This window comes from Durio zibethinus, chromosome 24 (genome assembly GCF_047325235.1).
Source record: "Durio zibethinus cultivar Kanyao isolate XHJ-2024 chromosome 24, ASM4732523v1, whole genome shotgun sequence".
In the NCBI taxonomy this organism is placed as follows: domain Eukaryota; kingdom Viridiplantae; phylum Streptophyta; class Magnoliopsida; order Malvales; family Malvaceae; genus Durio; species Durio zibethinus.
In genome coordinates this window covers 2,409,251-2,423,587 of record NC_143185.1, presented here as the reverse complement: position 1 = coordinate 2,423,587, position 14,337 = coordinate 2,409,251, and the positions used below count along the sequence as shown (strand labels likewise).

The 14,337-nt window shown below is 32.6% G+C and overlaps 1 protein-coding gene and 1 pseudogene across 3 annotated transcripts; one reads left to right on the top strand and one right to left on the bottom strand.

Moving 5' to 3' along the window:
• The first annotated feature begins 1,051 nt into the window (after positions 1-1,051).
• LOC111316667 (methyltransferase) lies at positions 1,052-4,826 on the top strand. Its single transcript, XM_022918727.2, has 10 exons — positions 1,052-1,376; positions 1,467-1,555; positions 1,640-1,738; positions 2,114-2,218; positions 2,391-2,495; positions 2,694-2,832; positions 3,560-3,675; positions 3,761-3,817; positions 4,211-4,342; positions 4,513-4,826. Exons 1-9 carry the CDS (start codon positions 1,208-1,210, stop codon positions 4,319-4,321), a joined length of 990 nt encoding a protein of 329 aa, XP_022774462.1. The 5' UTR covers positions 1,052-1,207; the 3' UTR covers positions 4,322-4,342; positions 4,513-4,826.
• A 1,428-nt stretch (positions 4,827-6,254) lies between these two features.
• Positions 6,255-12,932, bottom strand: LOC111316666 (inactive LRR receptor-like serine/threonine-protein kinase BIR2 pseudogene; annotated as a pseudogene). Of its 2 annotated transcripts, XR_016333159.1 has the most exons (2): positions 10,683-12,842; positions 6,255-6,401 (listed from the first exon to the last, which is right to left on the bottom strand). The product of XR_016333159.1 is annotated as an inactive LRR receptor-like serine/threonine-protein kinase BIR2 pseudogene, transcript variant X2 (transcript). The 2 variants fall into 2 exon arrangements; XR_016333158.1 differs by lacking the exon at positions 6,255-6,401 and having other exon boundaries at positions 10,546-12,932.
• Positions 12,933-14,337: the final 1,405 nt, after the last annotated feature.

Here is a 14,337-nt window from a genome sequence, read left to right as displayed (position 1 = left end):
AGGAAACAAGTGGCATTTCATTGGTTGCACCAACTTCCAGGATTATGCTCGGTGTTGGGTTGATCTTTGGCGTCTGACTTACAACAACTCGGTGATTCTAAACATATCCTACTTTTATATATTTTTTAAATACTTTAAAATAAAATCTTTTTTTTTTTCAATTTCATACTTTTTTTTATTTTTAAATTTCTATATTTATAAATCCGAAATTTTTAAAGTTTTTGGTTTACCATATCCAAACTTAAAATGTTATATCTCAAACCATTTAAATTAAAAAAAAAAAACTAAAGATTATGTTTGAAGTATTTTTAGATCTAAAAAGTAAATTAATTATTTTTTATTAGAGATTATCAACAATCAATTAAAAATATTTTTTTTATTTTTAAATTAATTTAATATATTAAATTAATTTGATATATATATTATTACATCAATTTAATTATATTATTAAAATCATTTATCTTTCATCTATAAATAAAATTATTCTAATATAATTAATCTAATTTTATTTTTTTATATTCTTATTTTCTTCTCATTTTGATTTCTTTAATCCTGATTTTTTACTTAAATTTTGGAATGCAAATACAAAAAACAACCCTTACTTTTTCTTTAATTGGTATTTTCCTTTTCTAGTAATTTTAGAGTTTTGATCCTTAGAGTTTGGCACCAATAATTCATATGCAATTTTTTTTTCAATTTAAAATTTATAATTATTTGAAACAATTAGTTTTTTTTGTTATAATAAAAAAATTGATAAAATATTTTTTTAAACCCTAAATATAATTTTTTTAATTTATCAAAAATATATAATTGATTACTTATATTATTATTAAATTTTCATTTTTAATAAATTTTATAACTTATAAAATATTTATGATAAGTTATAAAATTTATTAAAAATATAATGCTAAAATTTTTAAAATAAAATTAATTAATTAATTAAATAATTTCATCTAAAAATATTTTAAAAATTTTGGATATGAAAAGAAAATTTGAGTGTGCTCAGAACCACTTTATAATTTTAAGATATTTTTCTAATATTTGAAAGAAAATGAAATTCCAAAAAAGGGCCTGTCATTGCCAATATCAGCCATATCTTCAAAGACAAAAACAAAAGGAAAAACCCTGCTTATCCCCAAAGAACTATGGTCACTGGCACTCTTTAGGACTGTAAACATTGAAACTGAAAATTCAAGCTCCAACAAAAATGGCTGTTTCATCCTCTTCAATTCTCTGTCCCTTACACTGCAACTTCAACTCTAACGGCAAAAACAACAAAAAGCTTGCCTTTTTATCTGCAAATCCTTTTCTCTTCAGCATCTCATCCAGACCCACCAACACCAATAAAGGCTCCCCTATCATTCTCTTCTCTTACAGTTAAAAGAAACCCACTTTTCTTTATCATCATTTTGTCTATGGTTTTCTTCTTTTAACAACAAACTTGATTCTTTTTGTTGTATCGGCAGAATCAGGAAGTGGTTTGACAGCTAAAGACAAGAAAGTTTTGCGTGAAAGATATGGTTTTGATCCCAATGAGTACATATCTGAGCCAAAGGTGGATTTTTTTACCTCTTTTAATTGGGTTTTTGAATAATTGATTAAATGTTTAAAGATTTGATTTTTGAATTGGGTTTTGTAGACTAAAAGGAGAAATGATGTGCAAAGGAAAGGAAAAGGAAACGAAGTAGTAGCAGAGGAGGAAGCTAAGCCTCCAAGAACCACTCATAAGTTGCTTCAGGTACCAATATCATGTCTTTGTCTGTTTATGAAGGAGGAATAAAAGCTAATAGATGTTATTCTGCAATTGAAAAAAAATTAAATTTCTTTTTTGACATGAAGGCATTGGAGAAATGGTTATATATGTTGCTGATTTGAAGCTGTTTGAGGAATTGGACATCTGATTAGAATTTAGAATCAATTTTTCTGTCACCTTTTCAGAAGCAGCTGAGTCTTTATGGTTCTAAAGCATTTCTTAAGGAACTTGGGTGTCTCAATGGTGTGCCAGTTGCAGCTGATTTTATAAGCTTGATATGTTTAGATAATATTTATCTTGCCCATTTTAATTGGGCTAATCCTCAAGAGTTACTTAAAACAAGCATATTGACCATCCTAGGTGCTTGGAGGAAAGGCTAGAAGAAAGAAGTTGCTTTCACCTAAAGGCATGGATGTGAGACCAATGATGGAAGTTGTAAAAGGTGCTGCCTTTGATGTACTGCAGGTAGTGTATTTTATTCTTAACCGTGTAATCCTGTACATTTGCATCTATAAATGGTTTATGATTTTCCAATGCTTTTATGTATGTTGATGTGTGATGATTGTAAACTGGATCTTACGGAATTTTAGGGTTCTGATATTTTCTCTTAAGAATGATTCATTCTAGTGCCTTTTAGGTGGCTGGCGGCTGTCCTGCCGCTTTACGCCCTGGTCGCTGGTTAGACCTTTATAGTGGTACAGGTTCTGTTGGTATTGAAGCTATCAGCCGAGGATGTTCCGAGGTACTATTAGTGACTTATTACTCTTTATCTGGTTTTTGTGTCAGAATTAGTGGACGGACAATAATGATTTGACATTTTTGTTTAGGATTAAGAATCTGCTACAGTATCAAAGTTTTCCCATTGTTCTTTTCTTTTTTAATAAAGAAATGTGGCATATATCCTCAACGTCAATTGAAAGTTTGTTCTGTGATTCTACAGGTACATTTTGTTGAGATAGATCCTTGGGTTGTTTCAAATGTTCTGCGACCAAACCTGGAATGCACTGGGTTTCTTGATGTCTCAGTTATACATACTGTTCGTGTTGAAAACTTCTTAGAACAGGCAGACCGATTTGTAGGTGTGTTTCTTCTTTGATTCTTATGGTGATTTCTCGGTAATTAAAACTTCAATGTGATTACTGATTTGCAAATCGAACTGTGTATATAACAAAGATGAGAGAAAAATCCAAAAGTTTGATTCTGCGGATCACTTTTCTTGCTCGCTGATCATTTAGGAGAGAAGAACATAGAACATCTTCTCACTGGTGTGCAATTTTGAAGAAATGAATTTCAACGAAGACAAACTTATAAAGTCTAATATACCAATTTGATCAGTGAGCATATACGAAGTGTAGCATTGGACAACTTTAAGAATGTAGACTCTTTATGTGAATATAGACATAAAACTGCAAAGAACAGTAGATGGTTACAACACATGTTAATAGTAGTTGGTTCCCTATAGTAAATTAGCACCAAGAAAGTACTTTGTTAATGGAACTGTCAGCTCAAATGTGTTACAAGCATTTATTTCTGCCTCTCAAGGAAAGAAATAAAGATACAGAGAGCAGGTGCTGGTGTGCAAAATATGTCCGTCAGCCTGTATCTTCTTGAAAACTGATGTTTATCAAAAGAATCAATCACCAACTTTCTTGCAAAAGCTGATAATAAAAGTACAAATGGGTCAACTGTGTATTAGCGATAGTATCTAACCTTTCTAATAGTTAATGACTTCCTTTCTTTCCGAAACTAACGTTTGATTATGTATGACTTCCTTTCTTTCCGAAACTAACGTTTGATTATTTATAGATAGTAGTGGACCATTTGATTACATCAGTGTAACACCTCCATACGCCCAAGTTGATTATGGGTCCCTAATGGCTCAAATTTCAAAGTCAACTATTGTTGGAGAAGACACCTTTATTGTGAGTGGCAATTTGTTGTTTATTCAGAGATTGGGTTTATATGAATACCATTCCCCTTCTAAAATTTTATACTTTCATGGTCTAGGTAGTGGAATATCCTTTGAGAACAGACATGCTGGATTCCTGTGGATGCCTGGTAAAGGTATTTCTATTAATTAACTGTTTGTTATTTTCCATTAAGCTTCCGGTATGAAAAGAAAATTAAAGAATCTCTGGCCTGATATGATTCTTGAAAATTGAAATACACTTCATTTAAAGGTGTCAGCGTTTCACATCTCAGAGCATGGGAGTGTGGAGCTATATGAAGTTTCATGAATTGAAGTATCTTATGTATATAGACTCATGCTATGCTCTCTACAATTGTGTATTATATTTCGAATTTTTTATTTCTGCCTGATAGAGTGGAGATATGATTTATTATTGATTTAGTAACTAGTAATGTAAAATTATAGCATGCAAAGCAATTATTTCTATATAATCAAAGGACAGGACATCGGCGAGTCTTATTGTACTTATTTGTTAATATAAAATGCAGATCAAGGACCGAAGATTCGGTCGGACACATTTAGCAATATATGGACCCAAGTGGGCACAGAAGAAAAGAAAGTCAGAGAAGACCCTTCAAAATACACTACAGAAAGTTTAACTGCCAGTTTACTAGTCGCAGGTAGCACCGTCTTTCAATTATCTCTGTGTTGCAATCTTCAATTGTTTCAAAGCCAGATGTAAATTTTTCTGTGTAGTCAATGCTGTCATTTGTCAAATGCAGTTTATTCATTTGAATTATTTTGTGTATTGCTCTGCATTTTTTAAAAGGGTTGTGTTTTCAAATTTCAGATCTATCTCTTCATTGGTATCATCATGTTTTCTTGCTGCTTGATTTGTGTGAGCCGAACCCCATGGTGTGTCAAGCTGAGTTTTGTAGGAGGAAGCTGGTCTGTTCTTTCTTTACCTTTTTTCTTTTTGGGGTTTTGTTTTTCTTTAGTTCTATCTTTTGTAAAGGAAGTTGATTATGGGAAGGGGCAAAGATCATTGACAGCAAGACATATGTAATCTGTTTAAAGCCTTAGTACTACTTGTTCTTCAGCCATGGTTTGGAAAACAAATGTTTAGCAAAGTAATCAAGCATCTCTTTCCATTTTTTAGTAAAACTTCTTTTCCAATGTTGTTGGTACATAAATTTGATGACAGTTAACATTGTTTTCTTATCTATTTTCATCGTAATTTGAAGATCTAAATGAATAACTCATTTTAGTGATTGCTTTGGGTGAGGAACCATTTATAAGAATTTTGTTTAAATAAAAATTAAAAAAAAAAAAAAACCCTCTGCTGAGATCTATTCTATTCATATACATGAAGTAACAGTGGATCTCATTTCTCACATGATTGAAAGAGTTGTCACACAATAAAAGCATTATTGAACTGACATTCTCTTTAGAAGGAATAATCTTCTACAAGAAATCATAGATGTATTCAAAAAATAATTTCTGTGCCTAATGAAAATGACAGCATTTATTGATGTCCCTTTGGCTAAAGTTACTAAGTAACTTTCTAAAAATCCAATCCTCAAAGTGGAGATATAGTACTAGATATGATTTGAGAATCGCAAGATCCGTAATGGAATTACTTAGATGTCATACACTCGGTTGTGTTTAACTTTTAAGTTTCATTGCTGTCTGATTAAACTATGCATTCTTGTATGGTTCATTATGCTTTTAGCATTCAACAGCAAGTTTTCTCATGATTCATGTGGAATTACCAACAACTCGGTAGTTAGTAGGAATCAGTTTTATAGTTATTCTTTTATTCACCATTTGCCCTCTACCATTTGTTTATCCTGTCATGAATTTAAGCAGCTTGTCTATTGCTAGTTCTCTATTCTTTATTTTGCTGATACTGTTATATGAATCTTCATATTAAAAGTACTCAAAGTATGTCAGATTCACCGCACTGAATCTTGTTCACTATCTGATAAGAGCATCTTTTTTTTTTCTCTTTCATGAATGTGCTTAAGAAATGTATTTCTTTCTTCTTTTTATTTCTCCCCTTTATGTTTCTGAATAGTTGTTGAATGGTAAAGAGAGTTACAATAATCAAAATGGTGCATAAACCTGATATACTTTTTCTTCTTTTTGGCTTTATGGATAACATAAACTTTTCTGATAAATGAGCTATGCTGTTTTTCAATGTCACTAGCATACCTTTGCAACACAGTAGGGAGCAGGATGGATGTCCTTACGGTCCAAATCTATATTCTTGAAAGGACTTAATAATGCAAAATAAGCTCAGAATTCTCTAATTGTTGGTACATGTTGTTTCTTTAGTCATTATACTATATCTGGTGGGACTCTCATGGCCTGTTTACTGCTTAAAAGCAATGTAAAGGAATTGCAGGATAGTTTGCCACTTGCCTTGATCGTATCATTATTATACATTAATACATACATTTCATGGATTACATACAATTTGGTGCCTCATACTTTGTTAAAACTGACTTGGAAACGTAGGATGAGATACTTACAGAGTAAGAAAACTTGAAACTCCAGCCAAGACAGTTGTCTGCTTAGTTTTACGCCCTTTGCTTTCAAGTTCTCCCCTTTACAAGGGCTGATTGATGGATTCCTCTTTGTCTGTGTTAGCTTGTCAGAAAGCAACCCTTTGCATATTTTGCTATAACAGGCAACCATGTCCTTTCCAAGCTTAGAACACATTATGCTTGCTGCTTGCTGCATGAAAATGCACAAAACAAAGCAAAGAATGAGAGCTCCAATAGGCCCATTTCAATAAATCAAGCAACAAGGGCAACGAACTTTTCCATTTTGTTAGTCATGTTCCTCTCTCTGCTCTCTCAAAGCACACTGTTGCTTGAATCTCACATCTTTAGATAGGACGAATGACTTCTTACCCAGCAAGCTAAAAAACACCTAAAAACCATCCTTTTTGTTCACTTCTGAGTGTACCGTGTGCATTTTCCTCCCTTAAAAATTGACATGGTTGCTCTGAGTTCTCTGTTTAATGGCCAGCAATTCTTTGGTGAAAACTTGTAAAAGCAGCAGAAAGATATGGGGAGGGGTGATAGAGCTTTGAGGTTTCTGTTTGGAGTTACAGTGCTTGTGGAGGTTATTTTGTTATCGTTTGTTTGCATCACAGCAAACTATGCAACCACAATGACAAAATCAATAATTGTTTCCTCAACTAGAGATTTCAAACATTGAGAGTTTGTTGGACAAGAGAGGTTTAATTCTCATCAGTGTTTCCATCTCAATTGTGTCAGCAAGAGAAGAGTTCCAAAAGGACCTGATCCCATTCACAACAGTTACATGTTCTTGTACCTCATAACAAGTAGTGCATTTTTTTCTTCTTGACTTAACCACCTGCCTCTCCTCCCACCCTTTTTTGAAAAAGGAAATTCGATACTTATCAATGACCGGACATGATAAATCAATCTTTTGTGGCTTGGATTCAATAAGAGACTGAAGTAGAGATGCTCACACAAATAGTTACTAGTTTCATGTATGGTCTAGATACTGATATATGTTATTTTCCTGTTGAAATGGTAGATATGTTCCTTCAGCTTCAGTTGTTGCATTTTGCTTTGGGGAAGAGCGGAGGGGGTGTTCTAGACAGAGAAAGGGAGATGAGATGTACATTGGTTCCCTTTGGATATAATAGTCCACATATGCGAAAATGATACTATTAGTTAAATATTTCAAATGCATGAAAACAGGGTGATATTTGTGTTATTCTTTACAACAGCTTCTTTAAACCAATCTTTTGGTTTTTTCCAAATTCATGTTGACATGCCAAACACAAACACAATTTTTGGTTTTTGCCAAACTCATACGATTTTTTGCTAAAATTTTAGACCTTGTTGCTTTCTCATCTATCATAAATACAAAACTAGGACTCAGACATACCCACTGAACCTTTTTCATGTAATTATATATTCAGGAGAGCAGCAAAGTCTAGACAACCACCAGGTCTAGCCTAGGTGTGAAAGGCAATGAGACTCCTAGAGCTCCTGCAGATGATCAAAGTGGAGAAATTTTGTTATAAATTTTCTTTTAATGCATCTTCTTCAGCAGGTACATCATAAGCCTTGTGCTTTAAATTTTCTGAAAAAGTTTCTTACTAGTGTTCGTGCTGTTTTTCCACTTCAGAATTTGTGAAGTAAGTATATTCATTAAAAAATTTTGCACATTCATTGGTGATTACTTGAAATGATTTCCATCATGGATATCAAGAAAGTGCCTGCTCTAGCACAAGCATTGAGTACACAAGAACTATGAGAAAAAGATTGAACTTTCGGTGGAGTCCCACCACCATTTTTGCTTGCCCTTGCTTAATTTTTTTTAAGAGGAGGAGATCCATGAATACTGTTTTTGTTTAACAATGACAAAACCAGGCCAAGTAAATATAAATATAAATATAAATATATATATATATATATATATATAGTGTTAAGAAAAATTGAAGCAAATTCCTGTAAAGGGATGTTGTCTACATACATATATGTAGCTTTGTAACATAAATTAATCAGCTATACTACTATCCTTATTTTTTTTGGGTTTTTTTTTCTTCTCTGATGTTTCCTTTTGCTTCTCCTTCCAGCTGAATAAAGCAAAAGCTAATAACTAAAGTTGCTCACTTCTCAAATCATTTTTTTCTTGAATTCTGCATCAAAGTATGGCAAGCACTTTATCATTCTATCATTTAGTTCTTATTTTGCCAAATCAAGATGCTTATAGACAAGAAATTTACTTAGTCTGACGAAAGATGAACTTAGGGTTTAATTTAGGTAGTTTATATAATCATCCTTAAGATATTGCATCCAAGTCTGGGGTTCAAATCGTAGCATCTACACTCATTTTCTAAGCTACGGCTTTTTATGTAAAGGAAAAATCAAAAACCAAACACAAAATGTTGTTGGGAAAGTGATATTAGGACTAGAGGCACTAGTTTTAACACTAGTTTTACAGACATTTTTATAATATTACTTTTGAAAAAATCTGCAATAAGAAGGTAATTGAATGGACATATTAGCAAAATTCTTGGACAGAGTTTTAGATAACCTCAATCTGATAAACATTGTGTGGAAAACATCTACTTGAACCATACTTTTACCACAGTTCCAGTTGAACCAAGCATGTTCTTACTTGATTATCAAAGGATTATCAAAGGGTTGTCGACGTCAGTTTCTAGTAGCCAACAGCTGCGTGACCTGTTAGTAGAGTGCAGCAGCTACTTAGCCTATTAGTAGAGTGCAGGACTCTTACTTCTAGTGTTTAGGATTCAAACCTTTACATTCTCAAGTATCAAAAAAAAAAAAAAAAAATGGTCATCTCTGGGTCCTTAACTATCAGTTTTCGGCATCAAAATGAAACAATAGAGAAAAACCCATGTAAATTCAAATGTTTCCAGACATGATTAGAGACAAAGCATAGTGAACTTGTACCTTAATTTACACAAATATTGACATGGAGACATGTCTCAAAAGTCCAATTCTTATGTTGATCATGACCCTCAATTCCATGAGACACGATAGACCCTATTGATCTTTTAGAGTTACATATTGCTTTTTTTTCTTGAACTAGTTAGTTCACTCGTGTTATAATGACTTGGACTAGTAATTAGTTTAGTCATGATTGTGAATTCTCATCTTCGTATATGTTTTAACAATGTATATGTTATCGTTTTAGTTTGTCTTCGTCTATGTTTAACAATTTAGATATTGTGATCTCTGTATCGTATCGTTTTATATTCATATTGTGTGTCTGTACTTTATAGAAGGAAGTTGATTGAATGTTCTCAAATTATCAAGAATCAATCAAAACCAGTGTTTAGAATTCAAGAACTATACCATACAAGAACTATACCATACATATTGGCCTTATGCTGATGGTGCTGTTTTCTAATAGCACCGATTAAGATTTGTCTGAACAGTTCATTAAGATCCTGTGAAGTGCATATTTGACCAATTTGCAGCTTAGTTGAAAGGATTTCCAGCAGAAAGCCATTTGGGGGCACATAAATAGTCAAGTAGTTGCTCTGCCAACAGTGTATAAAAAAAGGGGTGCCAAGCACTAGTGGTCAGGAAAGTATGCGAAGCAGTGCACTTGTGCTGTCGTCAGCCAATTATTGCTATAGATAACGACAACGTATAGTTTCACTGGCAATCAAACTTCTGTGATGATGTATCAAATCAATAACAGCTATGGCACTGGACAAAGGATATCTACTCAGATCACTACCAGTCTCCAAAGAAAAAAGATGGGAAAAAGGATGAAAAAGAGAAAACAAACGTCAGAACTCATGCTGCTATACTTGCTAATCAGGTCACAAGGACAAGGGTTTAAATTTTTCTCTTGATGTAGGCCAACTTTGGTTGACATAACTAGGTCATACATTATGTATTCATTTCTCTAGTTACTGTATCAATTCATGCCTGCACATTGCTTGGGCATGTAGTGCCGTGGAACACCTCAATCCAAGGTGGGGATATTATGAAGATTCGCTATATATATAAATATATAGGGGGAGAGAAAGAGACTTGAACTTATACTTCTAAGATGTCTTTTATGGAATAAAATTATAAGATCGGATCAAAACGGATAACATCTTACGTGTTTAATGCAAATCTTCACAAACCAGCAACAAAAAATAAAAGAAAATGATCCACTGTTTAAAAATTTTCTCAGTGCTTTTGTAATAGTGGCATCAAGGCCTTTTTTTCTTTCCTCCTGCAATAAAAAATGTTGATATCTAAAACAAAGTAAAAAGAATTTTGAGTTCCTAAGCCAGATAATGATCTCTCTGATAGGTAAAAAGAACATCTATGAGCATCAATATTGATTTCATTGCAAAACAAGGAGCAAATAAATAGATTTCTTAAAGATTTAAGAACCTACAGTTTAACAAGTTTATCGTATTATACAACAATAAAAAGGCAACTGAAATGGAGATTGGCATCATATATATATATATATAAAAAGCCTTTGAGAACTTACAACAACATGTAGAAATTTTGTATGCACTAACATTTTGCGTACTTGTCCCGATTTTACTCCAGAGCTACATTGGTTCATTATCTTGCTTGGTGAAAATCAGAGGGAAATCATCAAACTCTTCTGAGAAACCATTTTCCTCAGCCATGCTTTTCAATGACTGGTAAACCTGGAACATAGACCATCTGTCCTTTGGCCGAGAAACAACACAATTACATGCAATTTTGAGGAACTGCAAAATTTCCTCATCATAACCCTTTCCACAGAGAGCCTTGTCAATAGTATCCTTGATTCTACCAGAGTTAGAGAGATGATTTACCCAATCCACCAAATTACCCTTGAATCCTTCTTCACCTGCATTAACTTCTAGGGGTTTTTGCCTAGTTATCAGCTCCAGAAGCACAACACCAAATCCATACACATCCCCTTTAAGTGAAGCCACCATAGTGCTTGAATACTCTGGAGCTACATAACCAAATTCACCTAAATCACCATTCATAAAACTAGTTTCATTAACATCCGAGGAAATCATAAGCCCTGCCAATCCAAAGTCCATTATCCTAGCATCAAAGTCCTCATCAACAAGAATCACATTGGAGCAGATGTTCTGCTGCAGAAATGGAGGCTGGCACCCATGGTGCAGCCAAGTGAGACCCCTCGCTACACCCAAACCAATCCTAAATCTAGTTGGCCAATCTACGGCAGCAACACTCCCATGTAGCAAGGAATAGAGAGTCCCATTGGACATATTCTTATAAACTAGCAACTTCTCCTCCTCCACAACACAAAATCCCAAAAGGGGTGCCAAATTTGGATGCCTAAGCTGGCCTAACCTATTCATCTCCCAACGAAATTGCTTCTCATCAAGCTTGCAAGTTGAAAGCCTCTTGATTGCAAGGGCCGATCCATCAGGAAGCACTGCCTTATAGGTCGTTCCCGTCCTAGTGGAAATTATGATGTTCTCTGCACTGAAATTGTTTGTTGCTGCCATCAAATCAGCCAACTTAACTTTCACAAGTGGCTTCTGAAACAATGAAACTTGAATCAACTTATGAGCCCTTAACCTCTCAGCCCAACTACTGTCATCACCCCTTCCAATATAACCCTTCTTCCTCCTCCGAATCCATTGCAAATGGTACCACCACCAAACCCCAAGTCCCAACAACATTGAAGCTGCAGCACCAAAAACCCCAGCTGCAATTATAATCGCCAAATTCCTCCTACTCAAACCCCCACACTTTCCAAGAGGAACCCCACAAAGACCACTATTCCCAGCAAAATTTGCCTTCTCTTGATTCGCAAAAGATGAAGGAATAGGACCTGTGAGATCATTATTTGCTACAGAAAACTTCTTCAGCCTATCTAAACCGGATAATTGGTATGGAATTGACCCTGAAAGCCTATTATTTGACAGTATCAAATTATTCAGATACGCACAATTTGACAATTCAGGTGGTATGGGACCTGACAGATCATTGCTAGACAGATCAAGGGTTACTAAATAAGGTAACCAAGAACATATCTGTGGAGGGATCATACCAGAAAGTTGGTTGGCTGACAGATCCAAAATCTGCAAACTCTGACAGTACTCTAAAGATTGAGGTAACTGTCCTGACAGTCTCATGTCACGAAGTTCCAGACTTAACAGGCGGTTTTCCCGTTCATTCCAACATGAAACTCCAACAAACTTGCATATAAAACCAACTGAATTGTTATTGAAAGTCCACCCGCTTAACTTCCCATCTGGGTCGTTTAGAGAATTCTTGACACCTTCCAGGCACTTCATATCATCTTCAGTCACAGCTGAAAAAACAAATCCTGCCAAAAACATACATGCTAAAACAAAGCTGAAGATCTTTAACCTGTTGGAAAAAGATCCCTTCATAGCTTACCACAACAATGAAATCAAAAAAACAAAACCCAGAGTTTTATTTGTGACCTAGATCACAAAAACAACACTGGAGTTCATGAGATAAAATTTACTTTTTCTTTTTGTTGGTGTGCTGCAATGACTTCTGAGGAAGAAAATTTGAGAGTAGAATGGGTGGATTGGCCTGAAGAGGAAGAACCTGTGAAGGCAGTGGATATGTCTATGTGAAATTACCAAACAAATTGCTTAAACAGTTTTCTTGATTTGATTATTTCCTCTAATACTACTAATATTTGTATTATTTTCTTTCGTTATTTTTCTTGTGAGTGCTTTTTGTTGAAAAAAAAGAAAATTTTTGGTCAACTTGAAGGTGAGCGTGAGTGATGATAACAGCTTCTTTGACTAGAAGATTGATTATTTTAAAAGAATTAATTAAGAATTTGTTGACCAAGAAACTATATTATTATGGTCCATTAAGGTGGGTGCTGCACCAAATAATAATCTTCCTCACCGGTTACTTTTAATTTAATTTAAAATAATCTATATAATATATTTTTTTCATTAAATCTAAGATAAATAAATTATTTAATTTTCAAATCAAAATAAAATATATCATATTTAATAATATAAAATAAATAATTATAAATTATATATTTAAAATAATTTCAATAAATAATCATCAATAAAACTTAAACTCATCTATTAAACAAAAGTTTCGATTATGATAACAAGAGTAATAGATATATAAATATATTTTTAAAAATTTATAAATAATTTCTGCTTTTTCACTTGTTGTTTGAGAATTTGCAATATTACTCCAACTTCTAGATATCTGTTTTAAGTAAACAAAGATTGATAATAAAAAATTAATATATTTTATACCATAAATAAAAATATATGCTAAGCTAAAAATAGAATATAAATATTTTTTAAAAATGCATATAAATTAAACTTTCAAATGCGTTTATTTTTATGTAATTTATAAATAAATAATTTTTATATATAATTTTTATAATTAATAAAAAATGATCATATTAATATTAATACATATTTTAAAATATACAAAAAATAAATTTTTTTGAATAAATCATTATTTTTTATTATGATTTATTTTAAAATTAATTCAATAAAAAAATCCTTCCTCAAAGCGAGGGTAACAACCTAGTATATATTTATTTCAAAAATCTACTTTTAATTAAATTTATATTTTCAATTAATTTTTATAATCATTTTTAAAATATAACATCAAGTATGAATTCAAATCTCAAATTTTATATTTTTTAATTTTAAAATATAATTTTTTTTGTGAAAAAAAAAATCATTTTTCAATTACAAATTCCATAGAGATTCTTATTAGTAGTAAATATTTTAATAGTTGAATATAAAAGTGAGTATTTCCTCCTTTTTGATGCCCTTTCTTTTTGTCTTAGTAAATATTTACAAGCAACCAAGTTGTTGGGATTTGGATCTGCCCAAAGTTTGTTTGTTTCCATTCATCAGATTCTACTTAGCTTTTTTATGCAATGAAAGTGGAAGGTATTGGTTTTTTTTTATTATGACCCGTGCACCATTCTCAAATAGTCCAAAGAAAAGAAAATTCCTGCCTTTTGCCCCACAAAAAGTGAAATACTTCAATATTTTGACTTTATGGAATCGCATAATATCTAGCAATATGGGATTGGTTTAAAGTATTATTTATGATATTTTAATTTTATATCGAGATATTATAAGATTTTATTATAATATATATGTAAATATTTAAATTTAAATTTATGAGATATTTTTTAT